Raw genomic sequence first — 20335 nt, 5'->3', positions numbered from 1 at the left:
TAAATATTTTCCATCTATATTATGCATAATTGGGTGTTTTTCAATAAACAACACTGACAAAAACTATAGCTACTATAAAACTATACATGTTTTAGGGCTGGACAATATGACGATATAGCATTGATATAAGTGATTACTCGGATTTAAACCTACCTGTATTGTAGTTATATAAAATATTCACAGGCAAATTTGCTTTGTGTATTTCACTGCTGTCGAAATCAGGCACATATAAATGTCAGGAAACACGACTCCAGGCTGCATGTTAATATCCATGGATTAGGTTTATTTGACAAGTTGTAAGAAACACTTTCAATTCCAACCTTTAGTATAATCATTTGTTTTACTTGCGTTTTAGCAGTTTCCTCTATTAAATCCAGTCATGCAGCAGGTTCTTTTGCCACTCAGTCCAGCTGAGGGAGGCAGGGAGCGTGTTTTCGGTGGGAAAGTGACGTTAAAGCATACCCTCTATTCTGGCAGTTTAGGCACTGCTAAGTGTATTACTGCCTCCGTTGGGCTCCATTGAAGTCCACTATATGGTGACAAATCTTGGAATGTTTTCATCAAAAACCATTTCTCTTCAACTGAAGAAAGAAAGACATAAACATCTTGGATGACATGGGGGTGAGTAAATTATCAGGGAATTTTAATTTGAAAGTGAACTAATCCTTTAATGATAACTTTCACTCCTTCTAACTTGATAACCTCTTCATTCCTAGATGTATAGATGGGAGAAACGAAACGCTGGTGACGCCTGCTGGTCAGAGTGGTGTAAATGCACCGAAAACGTGCATAAAAGCACATTTTACAAATCAAATTAAAATGTTTTATTAAAATGTAATCTATGAAATGCAGTCAGCAAATCATACAATACTATCAAATATGAAGAGTCAGCAAAATATGTGTTATTTAATTAAATTAAGGCTTGTTTTGTTTGTTTAATGGAGAGGAACTACAACTCTTTCTTTTTATTATGACAAATGTGTCATTAAAATGTCTACAAATGTATAAAAACTCAGATTAAATATATATATATATATATATATATATATATATATATATATATATATATATATATATATATATATATATATATATAGACACTGTTTCATTGGGTCACAGAGAACCATTCACAATTTACATTTCGAAGATCGTTTATTTAAGTCATGTGACTTGGGCAGTTTCATGCGCGCTCTGAATCACTGGTTTGAAAAACGGGATTCGCAAAGTTTTTCACTAGAAATCTTTCTGTTTGAATTTTAAATTACATAAAATAATCGTGGTCAATATAGTATTTCGACCTGAACTATAGTCATCATGGTAAAGTTTTTGTAAGGAATGGGATGGGCAAATTTTGATATTCTGGAACTCTACTGAGCCTGGATTCTTATCGTGAAGACGAGAACAGAAAAAAGGTAAATACATTATTATTTTTTTTTCATACATATAAATATAGGCCATATTCACGTAATTTAATGTGTACTAGAAGAAAGAATGTCATGGTGTCATCATGGTAGATATTTTTAGTGGATAAATTCCACAAAAAGACTACAACATAAGTTGTAAGTTGAACATTTGGGTGTTAAGTGTGACATTTTCTATTTTAAATAAGATCCACTGATCATTAAACATCAATTATATGAAAATATTTCCTGGTAAATAAAGGTTTACGTGTAAATATCCCCTTTAGCACACATTACTAACTACAGTTCAGTTCCAAGGCAATATAAAATGGCTGTTACACATGTGCATTTACATTTTAAATGGCATTTACATCTAATTGGAAATCAGAAACAAACCTCTGATAATATTTTACATTTTCTTATCTTTATTAATATTGTGGGGTACAAAATAATAGTAGCGATCATGAAACTTACAAAGAAGAGACAGTTTGTGCACAATTTGTACATATGAGGTATTTTATGCTGTCATGGCAGGAATAAGGAACAATTCTGTAAACCGCCTTTTTCACATGATTATCAGAATGTTTTGGCTGTAGCAAAGTAAAATATACATCTGCAAAGTCTCATTAGATTGTTTCTTTATAAGAAGTCCCAAGTGAAATATAATTTCAATTCAATTATTCTATTTGTGTTCTATAGACAAGTCCATATGAGGATTTTATATGATATTTGAGGTATTCTTTTGAAGATGAAGGCAGTGTCTCAACTCAAGTTACAGTGAATCCAAGTTTGAGGTTTCACATCATAATTTTAAGTGGCTAAAGTTGCTGTTTGGCAGAGCGAAACCTCCATTGGTACCTCTCTGTTTCTCTCTGTGAATGGCCTGTACATGGCCAAAGACCACAGCGGCCAGGGTGGTCCTCCCACTGCGTCCATTCTTTCCTCTGTCTGCAATACCGTTGCTTGCCATCTGATGCCTTTTGGTGCTGATGAAGTACGTTCGGACACGTCCCTTTCTCTCACTGACACCCTTGATGTATATCTCACCACGCAGCTCTAGCACGAAGCCCCAGTCTGCTAGAATATTACGTGTGGCCTCAGGGACCTGAATCCTTCCACTGACTCCAGTACTGTCCATCCGGCTTGCCAAATTCACTGTCATGCCCCAGATATCATACTGGGGTTTGGTGGCACCGATGACTCCAGCAACAACAGGGCCATGGGCAATTCCTAGGGGGTATATTGAAATATAATATGTTATATATTGGTATATAATATGTTATTCATATTATATACTCATTGTTATTGTCATAAATTATAGGTAACTGTATATAGACTTCATAGTCAGAGTAGATGACATATTTAAAGGGACAGAAATATTTTATTTTTTGGTAACACTTTACAATAAGGTTCATTAGTTAAACATTAGTTAATGTATTAACTAACATGAACTAACCATGAGCAATACATTTGTTACTGTATTTACTAATCTTTGTTAACGTTAGTTAATGAAAATACAGTTGTTAATTGTTTGTTCATGTTAGTTCACAGAGCATTAACTAATGTTTTAATAATGTGTTAGTAAATGCTGAAATTAACATTAACAAAGATTATTAAATGCTGTTGAAGTGCAGTTCATTATTAGTTCATGTAAAATAATGTTAACGAACCTTATTGTAAAGTGTTACTTTTTTTTTTTTTGTACAAGGAAAGCATACAGGGTCTGTCAAGATTCAAAAAGTCTTCTGAAGCCATTGAATTCTAATTAATTTAGCTGAATTATTTCTTAAATGTGATATGAACCAAAAACAAGGCTGCGAGAGACAGAAGTACAGTCTGATCAATATGTTAATACAACCCATATTTTTTATGGAAATGTACTGTGATTGACACACAGGTACACAACGATACACAATATTTACTTCTACACCTTACAGTCTCATTTGCATCAGATTAGATATAGCGTCTACTAGACTGAGGTCTAGTCCACGTGCCATTACCATTTTGTTAGCTTGGTTTACCTGATGATAAACCAGATGCTGCCATCTCACAAAAAAAAAAAAGACTTCTCTAACACCTTTTCCAGAGAGAACCAAAAACAATGAGGTCTTGTGTAAGCATGAGAGATAAAACATCAGCAAAAAAGTTTCATCAAAGTCCTACCTCATCAAAGTCTGCAGTGATCTCATTGAGCAGTCTGAGACACTCAACTCCCTCATGTTTGATCTCCTTCTGCTCATAGTAGTCATTAAAGCCAGCAATGGAGGCAAACATCACCCCCACCTCATCATAGGACTGAGAGTACAGCTCCTGAGAGGACAAAGACAACATATACTTTTATTTGGACGTTGAAGTTTATTATTTATGCATCATTATTGCTTATCCACCTTATATTGCAACACGAACATAAGCTATTTTCTGTGAATGTATGAGACTTCCATAAATAATTAGAAGAATTGCTATTTGCACTACAAACCAGTGTGTTTATAATTACGATAATAAGTATTAAAATAATATAGCAAACACCAGTTTGCAATATCAAGCAGCATAACGGATTGTTTTTGTACAGGTCAAATAACTGTAAGCGGATGCCTGCTCTTACATTAAAGGGTTAGTTCACCCAAAAATGAAAATAATGTCATTTATTACTCACCCTCATGTCGTTCCACACCCGTAAGACCTTCGTTAATCGTCGGAACACAAATTAAGATATTTTAGTTGAAATCCAATGGCTCTGTAAGGCCTCCATAGGGAACAATGACACTTTCTCTCTCAAGATCCATAAAGGTACTGAAAACATATTTAAATCGGTTCATGTGAGTACAGTGGTTCAATATTAATATTATAAAGCAACAATAATATTTTTGGTGCGCCAAAAAAACAACAAAATAAAACAAAACAAAAAAACAAAACAAAATAACTTATTTAGTGATGACTGATTTCAAAATACTGCTTCGTGAAGCATTGGAGCTTTATGAATCAATGAATCCGAATCATGATTCGGATAGCGTGTTAAACTGCCAACGGCTGAAATCACGTGACTTTGGCGCTCTGAACTGCTGATTCAACACACTGATTCATTTATGCTCCAAATCTTCCTGAAGCAGTGTTTTGAAATCGGCCATCACTAAATAAGTCGTCATTTTGGTTTTTTTGGCGCACCAAAAATATTCTCGTCGCTTTATAATATTAATATTAAACCACTGTACTCACATGAACCGATTTAAATATGTTTTTAGTACCTTTATGGATCTTGAGAGAGGAAGTGTCATTGGAGTGTCTATGAAGGCCTCACGGAGCCATCGGATTTCAACTAAAATTATCTTAATTTGTGTTCCGAAGATTAATGAAGGTCTTACGGGTGTGAAACGGTAAATAAATGACAAATTAATGACATTATTTTCATTTTTGGGTGAACTAACCCTTTAAAAATATGGTGGATTGGATTAGGGATTGACACTACCTCAAAACTGCTATGGACCTTTTTTCTTTTGTAATGTCTCTCAGCCATCTCTCTTTCTATTGTCAAATCTCCCTCTTGCTCACTCTCTCTCCTCCCCCATCATTAGTGTATATTATTTATATATATATTTTTAAAGGAATTAATATTTTTACTCTGCAAGGATACATTAAATAGTTCAAAAGTGACAGAAAAGACATTTGTAATGTTACAAAAGATTTCCGTTTTCAAATAAATGTTCTTTTGAACTTTCTATTCAAATAATCCTGTAAAAATTTAAGTTTCAATAAAAAATAATAAACAGAACAACTGTTTTAATAATTGATAATAATAAGAAGAAATGTTTCCTCAGCAGCAAATCAGCATATTAGAATGATTTCTGAAGGAACATGTGACACTGAAGACTGGAAAAATTCAGCTTTGCAATTACAGGAATAAACTACATTTTAACATTATTATTATATTAAAAAATATAAATATATATAATTATTTATAAATATAATATACATAAAGTATATAAAAAGTGTTAAAAAATGAAAGAACAACTGTTAAAGCATATGAGTTGTGATTTGTTTGTGTTTATCATCTACACTGTTCATTGACTCACTGCTTTGACTTAAAACACTTTCAGAGATATAACACTGGATAACACATCAGATCTAGTTACATACAAGTATAAGTTCTTGATTTCTTTTTTTAACGGTTTATTCAGAAGGTCAATTCCTCAGTCAAAGGCATAGTAAAGACAATCAGACAAATAATTTTAATACAAAGCTTAATAGCTGACTTTTAATCATTGTTTTTCTTTTTATGTCTACAGGTCACAATGAATGAGTCTAATACCAACTTCACTTTCTTGCTGACTCTGCTCTACGTCAACATGACTTTTATGAATGCCACCTCTTATGAAAATAACACATTCGTGCAGCTCACCTATGGTCTGTCCACCATGTCCACACTTACGCAAGGTAAACTTACACAAACTGCCTCTACTACTGATACTACAAATACAACAACAGCTGCACCCAACATCCTAACATCCATAAACCTGCCTTACATGATAGCTGAGCTTGTCATAGCCTTGCTCTCCACAGTGGGAAACCTGCTGGTTTGTGTTGCGGTGGGACTAAACAGAAAGCTCCAAACAGTTACCAATTACTTTCTGGTGTCACTAGCAGTGGCAGATATATGCGTGGGTTCCTTGGCATTTCCTTGCGCAATTATGGCAGACCTGGGAATTCCACGGCACAATCTGTATCTGTGTTTGCTAATCTTATCTATGCTCATCATGTTAACCCAGAGTTCCGTCTTCAGCTTGCTGGCGGTCGCTGTGGAGCGTTATGTAGCCATTTTCTTGCCTTTCCATTACCACCGGCTAATGACACCTCGCAACGCAGTGCTGGTCTTGTGTGTCACTTGGACACTGGCCTTCCTGATCGGTCTGGTGCCGTTCATGGGCTGGCACAAGCCTCTGCCTGAGACGGGCTACTGTATCTTCGTGTTGGTGGTGGATATGACCTACATGGTTTACTTCAACTTCTTCGCCTGCGTCCTGACCCCACTGTTGGTGATGTTCCTCATCTACACGCAGATCTTCGTCACGGTCAAACGTCAGATGAGGAGGATTGCAGCAGAGCGGGGCGGCGCGACCAACACAGAGGGAACGGCGAAGATGAAGAAAGAGATGAAAATGGCCACGTCGCTCTTTCTGGTCCTCTTCTTTTTCACGGTCTGCTGGATTCCACTACATATCATAAACTGCTTCCTGCTGCTGTGCCCATCATGTCCCGTTCTCCCACAGCTGCTACAAACGGCCATTATTCTCTCCCATGCAAACTCGGCTGTTAACCCTTTTCTCTACGCCTACAGGATGAAAACCTTCAGAAAAGCCTTCAAGGCAATCTTTCTATGTGGCAGGGGCATCAGTGATGGTGATGAAGCATGATGGTGGGGGACGCAACAACACACAAAGACCCTGAACGCTAAGCACTTAGTCTAGTCCTAAAGTAAAAACTGAAAAGTACCTTCAAACAAAACAATGGGAGTAAAAACTAAATTCTAAGGTGATTCGATGTGTCAAATTGAGATTTTTAAGATAAAAATTGTGATTGCGAATTAAAATGGCATTTGAATAAAAAAGGTCAGGGTTTGCTGTGCTTGTTTGTAGAGCTGTACAATTTGAACACACATTTTTTTAATATATCAATATAACTATAAAATAATAATAAATATTGTTATTATGATTATAAATATTTACTAAATAAAAATAACTAAGCAAAATAAGAATTTTAAAATATTAAAGATCAAACTTTTATTTTGGCAAAACAATGCAGAGAGCCCTTAAAGTGTCTTTTTTGTTGTCAACAGGCAGTTTATAAGTGCTTCATGCTACATATTTGGGAAGATGGTTGGCACATGTTATGTTCAAATGCAAATTATAAGCAACCTAAACTCACAGCACAGAGGTGAGTTTGTGTGGGGTAGCATTTACTGAAAACTGAGCTGCTCTGAGACACCGAAAACATGTGAAAAAGAAAACAGTGCCACACTTCACTCTGAAACACGCAGCGCATATATATGCATTTAATTAAACTGCAGCAATTCTGATTTGATAATAGAACTAATCCATATTGTGATTTTGGTTTTATTCCAATGAATTGTGCAGCCCTACTAAAGACCACAGACAGCAATACTTTGCTCCTGTTATGACAGATCCACACAAAATCTTTTAAGCTGAAATGGCTACACCACAGGTATGCAACATTTTTTGTGAAGCTAAATAAAGTAAAAAGCATCCTAAAACAGTGCTCATACAGTTTGAGGCAACATGACAGCAAAAAGATATCGAATGCTCACCCTTCATTCTTCACTGCAGGAAGTCTTTTCTTCAGCTCCAACTTGTCTTCATCTCATCATATAAATATGAAGAGTCAGTATAATATGTTATTTAATTAAATTGTAAGGCTTGTTTTGTTTGTTTAATGGAGAGCTCTTACTTTTTTTTCTCTTTTTATTATGACAAATGTTTCATTAAAATGTCTACAATTGTATAAAAACTGATCCGAGTTCAGATATAGACATAGACACAGTTTCATGGGGTCACAAAGAACCATTGACATTTCGAATTCTTGTTTATTGTTTATTGTTATTATTAAGTCATGTGATTTGGTCAGTTTCATGTGCGCTTTGAATCACTGGCTCGAAACAAATGATTCGCAAAGGTTTCGATGCTTCACTTGAAATCTTTCTGTTTGAATTTTGAAATACATAAAATAACTGTGGTCAATAAGTCTAGTATTTTGGCCTGAACTATATTTATCATTGTAAAGTTTTTGTTAGGGATGGGATGGGCAAACATTGGCATCTGGGAACACAACTGAGCTTAGATTTTTATCATAAAGATGAGAACAGATAAAAGATAAATACATTAATCTATTTTTTATTTCATTCATACATATAAATATAGGCCTATGAAATCCTTCCATTATGCAAATTCACGTAATTGAATGTGTAGTACTAGAAGAAAGAATACCATTCCATTTTCTGTGGAATATTAGACAAATTCTACAAAAAGGCTATAAAATCAGTTTGTGGTAAATGTGTCATGTGGGTGTTAAGTATGACATTTTCTATTTTTAAATAAGATCCTCTGATCATTAAACATTAATTATATGAAAGTATTTCCTGGTCAATAAAGCTTACGTGTTCCAAGGCAATATAAAATGGCTTTTACATGTACATTTACATTTTAAATGGCATTTAAAGTTTTTAAAGTAAACGCAGAAAAAGTAAAGAATTAAAATATAGACTATTAACTTATAAAACTATATTTTAACTTTAAAAACAAATATTTTAGACTTTAAAAAATATTTTACATTTTCTTATCTTTATTAATCTTGTGAGGTACAAAATAATTGTAGTGATCATGAAACTTACAAAGAAGAGACAGTTTGTGCACAATTTGTACATATGAGGTATTTTATGCTGTCATGGCAGGAATAAGGAACAATTCTGTAAACCGCCTTTTTCACATGATTATCAAAACGTTTACATTGGCTGTAGCAAAGTAAAATATACATCTGCAAAGTCTCATTAGATTGTTTCTTTATAAGAAGTCCCAAGTGAAATGTATGAAAATATAATTTCAATTAAATTATCCTACTTGTGTTCTATAGACAAGTCCATATGAAGATTTTATATGATATTTGAGGTATTCTTTTGAAGATGAAGGCAGTGTCTCAACTCAAGTTACAGTGAATCCAAGTTTGAGGTTTCACATCATAATTTTAAGTGGCTAAAGTTGCTGTTTGGCAGAGCGAAACCTCCATTGGTACCTCTCTGTTTCTCTCTGTGAATGGCCTGTACAAGGCCAAAGACCACAGCGGCCAGGGTGGTCCTCCCACTGCGTCCATTCTTTCCTCTGTCTGCAATACCGTTGCTTGCCATCTGACGCCTTTTGGTGCTGATGAAGTACGTTCGGACACGTCCCTTTCTCTCACTGACACCCTTGATGTATATCTCACCACGTAGCTCTAGCACGAAGCCCCAGTCTGCTAGAATATTACGTGTGGCCTCAGGGACCTGAATCCTTCCACTGACTCCAGTACTGTCCATCCGGCTTGCCAAATTCACTGTCATGCCCCAGATATCATACTGGGGTTTGGTGGCACCGATGACCCCAGCAACAACAGGGCCATGGGCAATTCCTAGGGGGTATATTGACGTTTCTCTTATTATATACTCATTGTTATTGTCATAAATTATAGGTAACTGTATATAGACTTCATAGTCAGAGTAGATGACATATTTAAAGGGACAGATTTGATTTTTTTTGTACAAGGAAAGCATACAGGGTCTGTCAAGACCCAAAAAGCCTTTTGAAGCCATTCAATTCTAATTAATTTAGCTGAATTTTTTCCTATATACGCCATGAGCCAAAACAAGGCTGTGAGAGACAGAAGTACAGTCTGATCAATGTTAATACAACCCATATTTTTATGGAAATGTATTATGATTTGCACCCAGGTACACTTTATTTACTTCTATACCTTACAGTCTCATTTGCATCAGATTAGATATAGCATCTACTTTGACTGAGGTCTATTCCACTAGCCATTACCAACACGCAGCTGGAAATTGTTTGAAGAATGTTTGTTGATCTCTCTCAGGGTCTCTTGCATAGCCAGAGCGAACAGAACCAACTCACTGAGATGATGTAGGTCATTCACAACACGAGACTGTCAGGATGAAGTACAGAACAATTATGATGCATAGATAGTTGTAAATTACAAATGTAAAATATAGCTGCAAGCAGCGATGACGGGCCCAGGCCCCATCACCACCGCCAACCCCGGTAACTTCAGGGCAGCTATGTACGATAGGCAATATGCATTTAAAGCGGGTAAATGTAAAAGTCGTTTGAATATGCCACATTTACTGCAGCCAGCTGGTGCCACTATGACTGTTGATCCACAACAGTCACATCCATTACATCATTTATAATTAGATAAACTGCATGTAACAGGATGTCATAGGTCATCATCATTTGCATCTCAAAATGTCCCAGACGTATTTATGTTAAGGTCATTGTATATTTTTATTAACCTAATAAATAAACTAATTATATTGTAAGGGCACCACAAATGAACAGGTTATATGACTTTGTTTTGTTATTCAAATTGATATTATAAGATAAGGCCTAAGAAATGTCTTACCCTAATGCAGGCAACTGCAGACAGCAATGAATGAGTTAAACTCTAAGCAATCAAGAGTGTAAAATAGACTCTTTCTCTCTCTCTCTCTCACACACACATACACTTTGTAAGTCCAGATGTATTTATCTTAAATTATTTTTTATATTTTTATTAACCTAATTATTAAACTAATTATATAGACATATGTTTTAAGAATGCACTATAAATAAACTGATTCCATGCCTGTCTTATCCTGTAATGCAGGCAAATCTACTCAGCAATGAATGGGTTAAACTCTAAAACATCAAGAGTATAAATAGACACACAGAGGCAAAGTAAGGACTAATGAACAGTTGTAAACTGTTTACCATTCAGTTCAATACAAATGCAATATCTGATGAAAGTATTATGTCTGTACAATTTTTCTTAAATGAATATAAGTAGGCTAATCATATGAATGGGGGGGGGGGTGTCTTTCTGTTAGCATGTTTTACCTGTTTATCCGGTGATAAACCAGATGCTGCCATGTAGCAACTGCCAATGGTTTTGATTTTCTCAATGTCCAAAAAATATGATTCCTCCAACAACTTTTCCAGAGAGAACCAAAAACAATGAGGGCTTGTGTAAGACAGATGATAGATAAATACCAACAAAAAAAGTACAACCTTTCATCAAAGTCCTACCTCATCAAAGTCTGCAATGATCTCATTGAGCAGTCTGAGACACTCAACTCCCTCATGTTTGATCTCCTTCTGCTCATAGTAGTCATTAAAGCCAGCAATGGAGGCAAACATCACCCCCACCTCATCATAGGACTGAGAGTACAGCTCCTGAGAGGACAAAGACAACATAAAGCTTGGAATTTTATTTGGTTTTTGTAGTTGATTTGTTGTGTGTCATTATTGCTTATCCACCTTATTATGCACAGTTTTCTGTGAATGTGTGAGGCTTCCGAAAAATTAGTTGCAGGTTAGGGATCGACACAACCTCAAAACTGCTATGGACGTTAATGATACCTCTCAAACTGTGCAGGTTGTTGAGGTGTGATATTTCTAAGCTATTAGACTTACTGTTTTCACCTGATGGATGATAAGATCACCCTAGGATCATGGAAACAAATTCTGCACAGGCAAGTACCACTCACATTTTCTTCAAGTTTAAAATTAGCTCATAATTAATATCATCACTGATAGTAGCTTAGATATGACTCTGATGTACCTGGTCATGTCTGTTCCTCTCTAGGAAGTGACGAGCAACATGTGCAGGCAGGATGTTATGCAGTAGACACTCATTGTGTTCTCTCAGGTCTCTCATCTCCTGCACTTCCTGCTGAGCTTGCAAACGCCATAGGAAGTCCAGCCGTGTTGTGGCCTCCCACTGAATCAGAATGAGATGGTACAGAATAAGGACTTAATTACATTTTTCCTATGTTTTCCCATTCCCTGCCAGATAATGACTACATGCTATAGAGAATATAATGCTTCAGAGCAATTTGTTGTCAAAACTGAACACTGAAGCTAAAAATTTCATACCCGCCGTCCATTGTAGAACACAGCTATGACGAACATTGCCATCAACAGCATTGAGACTCCCTTTCTTCTGAGGTAGTGGGACCTTGTAAGTATAAAATGCAAATAAACGTTAAGTGTATGAAAGTAGTTTTTAAAAGCATTTCTAAATAGTGTGTTAGAGATTTATCATAGACACACACCTACTTAACTGTTTCTGCTCTGGTTGTTGTACATACAGCATGTGGAAGGACACTTCAATGAAGTAAATATAGACGGCCACCACCAACAACAGAATAGTCAACTTCAAGAGAGAGCTCAGCCTCAGGAACACAGCACAGGTCACCATAGAAACCACTCCACTCAGAATGAAGAACTGTATATATAAGTATGATAAGCATGAAATATAATAACAGGAAGGTGAATTCTTGACAACAGAACTCTATATATGTAAGTCACACCTCTGGATAGGTGCAGGCAGTAAGTGTCTTCTGGCTGGTCTGATATTCCTCTGTTTCATTGGTGTTTATTTCTCTTGTCTCAGTAGAGTTACACCATATCTGAATAAGCACAAAATAAATGGAGTCAAACTGTCATTGTAAAGCCCAATTTTTATCCTCCAACAATTAAAACGTACTATTCGGTTGTTAAGTCTGACGTCATGCGGCAGCACTTCCGGGTCCATACGCTCTATCTCATACCACAAGAAAAACAACAAACGGTGCTAATATACATACATAGTGTGGTGCAATACTACAAAAACCTTATAATCATAACCTTTATCTCCATACCAAAATTCCAAATGGCCAGACAGTTATTCATCTTTTATAAATCATTAAAATAATAATGTCTGTGAGCACGGAGACTGTTGTGTAGACATTTAATACTTATATATGTAAGTATTTAAAATGTTTAACATTTTAAAATGTTTGATGTTTAATAGGAATAAATAGCGCTCATAAACGGCTGTCCATGGCATTTGCAAGTGAACCAAGTTGAGGCTTGGACCCAGAAACGGCGTTCCTTACGTCATGACTTAACAAGCGGATAGGGCTTTTCACACTTGAAATAGTTAACAATGAATCATTCTAAACCCCGGGTAAACAGAATCCTGGGTTATCTTGCTTCATGTTTCACACTGCTCATAATTTACCCTGTGCAATTAATCCTAGGTATTTATAAGATGACATTTCACATTGTACATTCCTAAATCCTTGGTTAACGTTCTTATTTGCATATTTACAGTGTCAGTGTCATTGATTGGATAAACGAAGCATGCAACCTGTTTACATAGACAGTACTATTGAGATTATACTAAATGGACATTTCAGACTATAAAAGGTAAGAATGAAACAGTCTCTTCTTCATTCAAATTATAGCATTTTCTGTCGGCATTTGACATTTTCCCTCTCAAATGCTGAATTTACTGTTTATATACAGTGCGCAGTGTTTCCGTGACTGTCCAAAGCAGGCAAATGTGAGTAGGCGATTGGTTGTCTGTTGCAAAGCGTCTAGCTGTAACATTCTAACGTTGCATTGTTTCACACTGTACAAGTTTGGCACCGCAATGTGGGGTTAACATTGCAAAAGTGGTCCTAACTCTGCTCCGGAGCAGGGCTTCATAAGCAGTTGTTGGCTTTTAACCCCTTTGAGGTTAAAAGCAGTGTTTATAATGTTGATAACCTGGGGTTAAGCGCAGAGTGAAAATCCCTTATGAGACCGTTTAAGTAATTTGACCTGGTAAGTAGTCATTTAGCACACTTTTATCCAAAGCAACTTCACAAAATACAAGGTGAGCAGGGTTAAGTGTCTTGTTCAAGGGTAGTGTCTAGATAACCCCTTCCAAAACATCTTGCGAGATTCACATTCAACATTCATACACAGTTTATTTAAAATCCCACAGTAATCCTATCTCTGACCCTATCCTTGGTAGGAGCACATGCAAATCCCATGAGAGTTTCACAGAACAATGTTTACCATCTCGAAACAACCTTGGTCAAGGACTCAATGCTTGAAACAGCCAACCATCAGTTATCAGCCCTGAGCTTTACCCACTATGCCACAAAACCTACACGTTATGTTTGGGTATTGCTCAAGAGGCAAATTATGACATTTACCACCTAAATTGCCATCATAACCAATCACAGAATTCAAAATTGAGTTTTTTAAAATTGCACAAAAAATAAATTCATGCACGTCTCACCATGTCAAAGAGGGCCATGCCAAAGTTGATGGCTATAGCCGTGACAGTGAGAATGTTACGCATACTGTTGTTTTCATGGATCCAGCAGCAGAACTGCTGAAGGATGCCAGGAGAATGTTTGAACTCTTCAGCCAGGACCATCACAAGCAATAATAGATATCCCAGCAAGAACAGACTAAACTGTAATGCTGTCCAGTGATACAACCTGCAGATAAGACAATGAAGACAGTGGAGAATGAAGGTATAGTTTAACACATAAGCTCTATGTAAAAGTGACAAAAATATAACCTTATTCACGTGATAAACATCAGTTGACTAGAATCTTTACCTGGGTACAGGGATGAGGGCTTGGACAGTCATGAGGAGAAGAAACATGATGAAGGAGCATACTAAATTGGTCTTAAACATCTCATCCCTCACCTGTGAGAACTGAACCAAGGAGCAAAATATAAACAGTCAGTTTTTGGATTTAAAAGACACCCTTAGGTTTAGAAAGAAAACATATACACATTTCAGTTTAATCCAGGTTGGAGCTAAACTCTCTGGATCTTGAGTTCTGGAGTTGAGGACCCCTGATCTAGACTATCCAAACCAGTGTTGTTATAGTCCGAGTCGAGACAGAGACCAAGTCATGTATGAGTTTGTGACCAGACTCTTTCTCGACTCCAAGACCATTTTTTTTTTCACATATCACATCACACCCTGCCCCTTGTACCTTCTCCTCAATGTGTGTATCCTTAAACACCAACGTGGCTGGAGTGATGTGCTCCTGACGCATGCGCTCACTACTGCGGAGATCAACTGCATGCTCTATCCGTTTGTTGATCTCCTTGGATGTGGATCTGCACACTGAGGATGAAGGAAGTTGTGTGTAAGAGCCACTGGAGAAGGAGGCCAAGATCTGCAAGGTTAAAATAAAACAGACAGGTAGACCCATTATACAAGAATTGGAAATCATCTTCAGTGTTTTTCTTTGTTCTACTGATAGAGAGCCATACACAGTTAATATCAATGATGTTGCTACATGGAACCTCTTTGTTCCAGGGACGGGTTTTTGAATGATCTGCTTTAATTTCATCTAGGTCCTCTTCCTTGTGGCAGATAAGGAAAGTGTCAATTTTGTGTTTTCGCAGAAACTCATTGCGTTCATAACCACGCCCTTCCTCTGTTTGGTAGTTCCCATCCAAGCAGTCCAGAGTAGCGCGTGAAATGTGAATGCGTCTATTGATAAAGCAGACAGTCAGAAGAGAGTGTTACACACAGAAGCAATTCCTTGTAGGTGAAATTGTTCAAACATTAGTAACTAGTCTGTTTAAAGTCTTGGAGCAAAGATTGAGGTAATTTAATATTGGAATGTCTGCCCCCTGTATAAAGTTTTGGTCACTCACCCAGGGATCCCCCCTGCTTCAAGCATGTTGGCAATGCCTACATCCCAGGACCACACATCAAACTGCCATTTTTGTAGACCAAGAACCCCACAAAGAACAGAGCCAGAGTGGATCCCAATCCGCATATCCATGTCAAAGTTCAGTTGTCTCCTTATAGATCTAAGAATATACAGATATAAATCCTTGATTCCTGTACAAATAAGCTCAGAAGGAGAGTAAACTAATATTATTTTAAGTCACAAATATATGTAGAGCCATTGATTCAGCTTTCCAGAATTAGGCAACCAAAATGATGTTCACCTTATCCAGCGTTACAGTTGTTCATGCCATGCACTTCGATCATCTAAAGCACATAATATTTCCAACTCTACAGAAACTCTCAGAACATGGTTATACAGGGAATGGCACTGTTTTGTACCGTATAGTGCTGATCATAGCTAGTCCCATCTCCACACAGCAGCGGGCATGTGCTCGCTGAGGCTCTGGTACTCCAGACACACAGTAGTAACAGTCCCCTAAGATTTTTATTCTCAAGCAGTCATATTCCTAAAAAGACAAACATTGGAAATATCAACCGAACACTTCTTAGATGAGTTTTAAAATGCACTAAAGTGTTTTGTCAGTGATTTTAAATGAGTGAGTGAAGTGACCTGTAGCCAAGTACGGTGTCCCATACTCGGAAATTGTGCTCTGCATTTCACCGATCCAAGTGCACAGAGCACTGATTATTGAGCACACACCCGGAGCAGTGGGCAGCCTTTTTTCTTTTTCTTTTTTTGCTGCAGCACCCAGGGAGCAATTGGGGGTTAGGTGCCTTGCTCAAGGGCACCTCAGTTGTGGGTAATGTGGAGAGTGCTGTTTATTCACTTCCCCCACTTACATTTTCTGCCAGTACTGAGACTCAGACTCACAACCTCCGGGTTACAAAGCCTGACTCTCTAACCATTAGGATACAACTGCCCACAAATTAAGACACTCTATTGGAAGCTCTAAAATTCCAACTTCAGAAAGTCATATAAAATCGGAAAGCTTACCTCAGCTAGCCGGTCAAATTGTCCAAAGAGCTCATTGAGTAAGCGCACTAACTCCTGAGCGGACATGTTCATGGATAATAGTGTGAAGCCCTTTATATCAGCAAAGAGGATACTGTGAACAAAAGATAATAAGTGAGGTGATGATAAAGATTAAGAGAAATTAGTAATATTTTTTAGTTCAGTCATGAATTGCATCTTTCCATGAGGACCAAACTGCAAATTACTTTTCCAGTGACATTAGGGTGTTAAAGACAACATAGACATTACATTCTTTAGGTGATCCAAATGTTTGTTTGTTTGTTTTTTTAAATGATCTCCTCTAGAAAATAATATTTAATTAGGAATGGAATGGTCATATTCTATTTATCCTTGCTGTATAACTTATCGCTGAAACATGTCCTGATAGAGGCTATGAGATACCTGACATCTTTGTACTGATGGATATATATTTTGTGAAATTGCTGAGGATCGAGGTCATCATCCATAGAAGTCATATCAGCAATCATCTCCAAGGCAACAAAGCGGGGTAGGATCGACAGCACCAAACGCTCCTAAGGTGGGAACAAAAGTTGAACTCAGAACTTTTACTTTTATACTAGATGTGTTCTTCCAATCGTTCATATCAACACTAATTTGTTACCATTACTGGACAAAAGATACTGGAATCTCATACAGACTTTAATTCTCTTGCCTGTCTCTGGTTTTCCGTTTCTAGTTTCATGCGGCCTTCGATGCAGCGGCGTGTCTCAAGAAAGGCTTGTCTCTGGGACCGGTCGGTCAGGTAATGGATGAACAGACCCGCCACGTTCATGCATGTGTACAGTAAAGCCTTGGCGAGAATCTAAAGATAAAGAGGCCAATTGAGAATCAGTCTCTTAGAAAGGAAACAGAAATGACTGTACCTGGGAGAACTAGAGCTAGATTGATAAATGATTTGTTTGGTTAGACAAGCAACTCATACATCCATCACCATATACTCCTGTCACTGACTCATCCATATATATATATATATATATATATATATATATAATTTATCCATCCATTATCCATCTCTACCTTTCTTAGCAGTCCCACTTCACTGAGGTTACGTATGGTCTCTGCAACGAGGTGCAATATGGAGGTGAGTGTGCCAGCTCCGATAGCCCAGAGCAGTGACAGTGGCAGCAGAGTGTATGTGGCAAACAGGGTGAACAGAACATACCAGGATTGGTCTCTTTCCAATCCGTATGCCAGCCCACCCAATATCTGAGCAGTCTGTGACAGCCAGCTAGCCATACCAGCGTAATGCAACCATCTTGGGGAATGTGAGCGTTTACAGGTGAGTACCAAAACACACAGGGCAGTTGCGCAGGCCATGAAGAACCCTGTAAACCAGCCCAGCAGTATGTCCGAACCATCTGGTGCCAGGGCCAGGTAGAGCAAAAGCAGGTGCAGTTTGGCAGCTGCATCTATAATGTTTGTGACAACTAATGAGGTTCTTCTGGTGTGTGAGGAATGGCGCTGGTAGAGTTTCTCGAGATCTTTGGATTTGAAGATGTGTCTCAATGTTGGCACATACACCCCATGGATGATATGGCCCCAGTGCACAAAAAAGTCAGCATCACTGACATAGTCCGCAGATGCTCCAGTCTGCGTACTAGATGAACTACCACGTTCCCCGAAAAAGGATGGATGAACTCTGGCAACCGAGGAACGCCGTTTTGTCATACCACGTGATGCTTTGTTGCGTATCTGTTGGTTGATTTCCTCAATATAGGCATCAGTGACGTGAATCTTTTGGGCCGGCTCCATACCGAACTGCTGCCTCAGCCCCCGTTGGCTGATGATGTGTTTCACAGCATTCTGCCACAGCAGTTGTTTGCGCCGTACACCTGGTGACATTGGAGTGGATATGCAGGATGGTGGCTGCATCTTGTGAATGTCAGTCGTGTCACTGAATGTTACCATGACAACCACAGGCTTATATTGCCACCACTACTCATGAAATAGGGACTCGCTGAATCTCCTTTTCAGAGAGGAGTTTAGGTGGCCCATTCAGGGTCATCTGCATCTGAAAATAGAAAAAAAGGAAATTACAGCACTTAATATGTATTTTCTCTGCCATAAGCAAATTCTTGTTGCTTTATTTGTTGCTAACTGCATTAGTTGAATGTATTCAACAGGTGTACAAGTAACAACATTGTTGACACATCAGGCTGATTAACTGGACCTGTGATGTCACCCTATGCTCTAATAGAGGCTGCCAGATTTAGTACTGAGCTCCGTAATGCTGTTAGCTGCTATAAACAGTCCCTTTCTGTGTGGCTCTATCTCACCGTACACAACCCATCCCACACCTCTTACTCATCCCCAGCTCTTACTTAGAAAGCATAGATCAGTTTACAGATTTCAGATGTAAACAGAAGTGATCAACGCAAGAGATCTTTTATGCAGTCATTACCACAATGTACAATACAGTGTAAATGTTGTTTCTAAAACTAGATAATAAATTAAAAGCAAAAAAAGCAATAATTTACAAATCTCATAAACTTCTATTTTATTAACAATAGAATATAGATAACATATCAAATGTTGAAAGTGAGACATTTTGAAATGTCATGCCAAATATTGGCTCATTTTGGATTTCATGAAAGCTACACATTCCAAAAAAGTTGGGACAGGTAGCAATAAGAGGCTGGAAAAGTTAAATGTACATATAGGGAACAGCTGGAGGACCAATTTGCAACTTATTAGGTCAATTGGCAACATGATTGGGTATAAAAAGAGCCTCTCAGAGTGGCAGTGTCACTCAGAAGTCAAGATGGGCAGAGGATGACCAATTCCCCCAATGCTGTGGCGAAAAATAGTGGAGCAATATCAGAAAGGAGTTTCTCAGAGAAAAATTGCAAAGAGTTTGAAGTTATCATCAGCTACAGTGCATAATATCATCCAAAGATTTAGAGAATCTGGAACAATCTCTGTGCGTAAGGGTCAAGGCCAGAAAACCATACTGGATGCCCGTGATCTTCGGGCCCTTAGACAGCACTGCATCACATACAGGAATGCTACTGTAATGGAAATCACAACGTGGGGTCAGGAATACTTGCAGAAAACATTGTCGGTGAACACAATCCACTGTGCCGTGAATCTGTTCTTCATCCAAATATTAATGTGTTTCCCGAGACATCAGTCTCTCTTTGTGAAGATTTTGCAAGACATTTTAATGACAAGATTTCCCAAATTACATCTTTGCTGCTTCTGTCATCGTATAAATTGTCTGATATTCCTATCTCCCCTTCCACTTGGTCTGTCTTTGAGCCTGTAAATTTAAATACTCTGATTGAGATTACATCTTCTCTGAAACCTACTACGTGCCCCCAGGATGTAATTCCTGTACATTTCCTTGGACAAATTATTGAGACCATTGGCCCTGACTTATTGTGTATTAACAAATGTCTCTATAGTGGCACAGTACCTGGCGACTTTAAACTTGCCATGGTGCGGCCTAATCTTAAAAAACCTAGTTTGGATCCCGCATTACCAGCTAACTTTCGTCCTATTTCAAACTTGTCTTTTTTTCTAAAATTTTAGAGAAAGTGGTTCTAAATCAACTTCAATCTTACTTGACTATAAATTCAATTTCTGAAAAATTCCAATCTGGTTTTAAATC

General features: G+C 37.5%; 1 protein-coding gene and 1 pseudogene across 1 annotated transcript; one reads left to right on the top strand and one right to left on the bottom strand.

The window, feature by feature from the left end:
- Window positions 1-5686: 5686 nt before the first annotated feature.
- Window positions 5687-6805, top strand: LOC137018535 (adenosine receptor A1 pseudogene; annotated as a pseudogene).
- A 2333-nt stretch (window positions 6806-9138) lies between these two features.
- si:dkey-206f10.1 (adenylate cyclase type 8) lies at window positions 9139-18633 on the bottom strand. The gene is made up of 18 exons (XM_067383202.1): window positions 17743-18633; window positions 17378-17527; window positions 17107-17237; window positions 16687-16798; window positions 16071-16198; window positions 15653-15811; window positions 15296-15485; window positions 14980-15165; window positions 14593-14693; window positions 14265-14469; window positions 12523-12621; window positions 12265-12437; window positions 12086-12167; window positions 11772-11930; window positions 11237-11383; window positions 11048-11140; window positions 9980-10097; window positions 9139-9566 (listed from the first exon to the last, which is right to left on the bottom strand). The coding sequence occupies exons 1-18, from the start codon at window positions 18631-18633 to the stop codon at window positions 9139-9141; spliced, it is 3552 nt and encodes a 1183-aa protein (XP_067239303.1).
- Window positions 18634-20335: the final 1702 nt, after the last annotated feature.

Source organism: Chanodichthys erythropterus, chromosome 4, assembly GCF_024489055.1.
Source record: "Chanodichthys erythropterus isolate Z2021 chromosome 4, ASM2448905v1, whole genome shotgun sequence".
Taxonomy (NCBI): Eukaryota; Metazoa; Chordata; class Actinopteri; order Cypriniformes; family Xenocyprididae; genus Chanodichthys; species Chanodichthys erythropterus.
This window is presented reverse-complemented; position numbering and strand designations above follow the sequence as displayed.

What these genes read in the sequence shown, in the direction of transcription:
- si:dkey-206f10.1 (XM_067383202.1), bottom strand. Translation starts at nt 18,633, where the DNA reads ATGGTAACATTCAGTGACACGACTGACATTCACAAGATGCAGCCACCA. An exon ending in AAGTGGGACTGCTAAGAAAG is followed by an intron (nt 17,528 to 17,742) that starts GTAGAGATGGAT and finishes CTTTATCTTTAG; the next exon opens with ATTCTCGCCAAGGCTTTACT. An exon ending in CCCGTCCCTGGAACAAAGAG is followed by an intron (nt 15,166 to 15,295) that starts GTTCCATGTAGC and finishes TTAACCTTGCAG; the next exon opens with ATCTTGGCCTCCTTCTCCAG.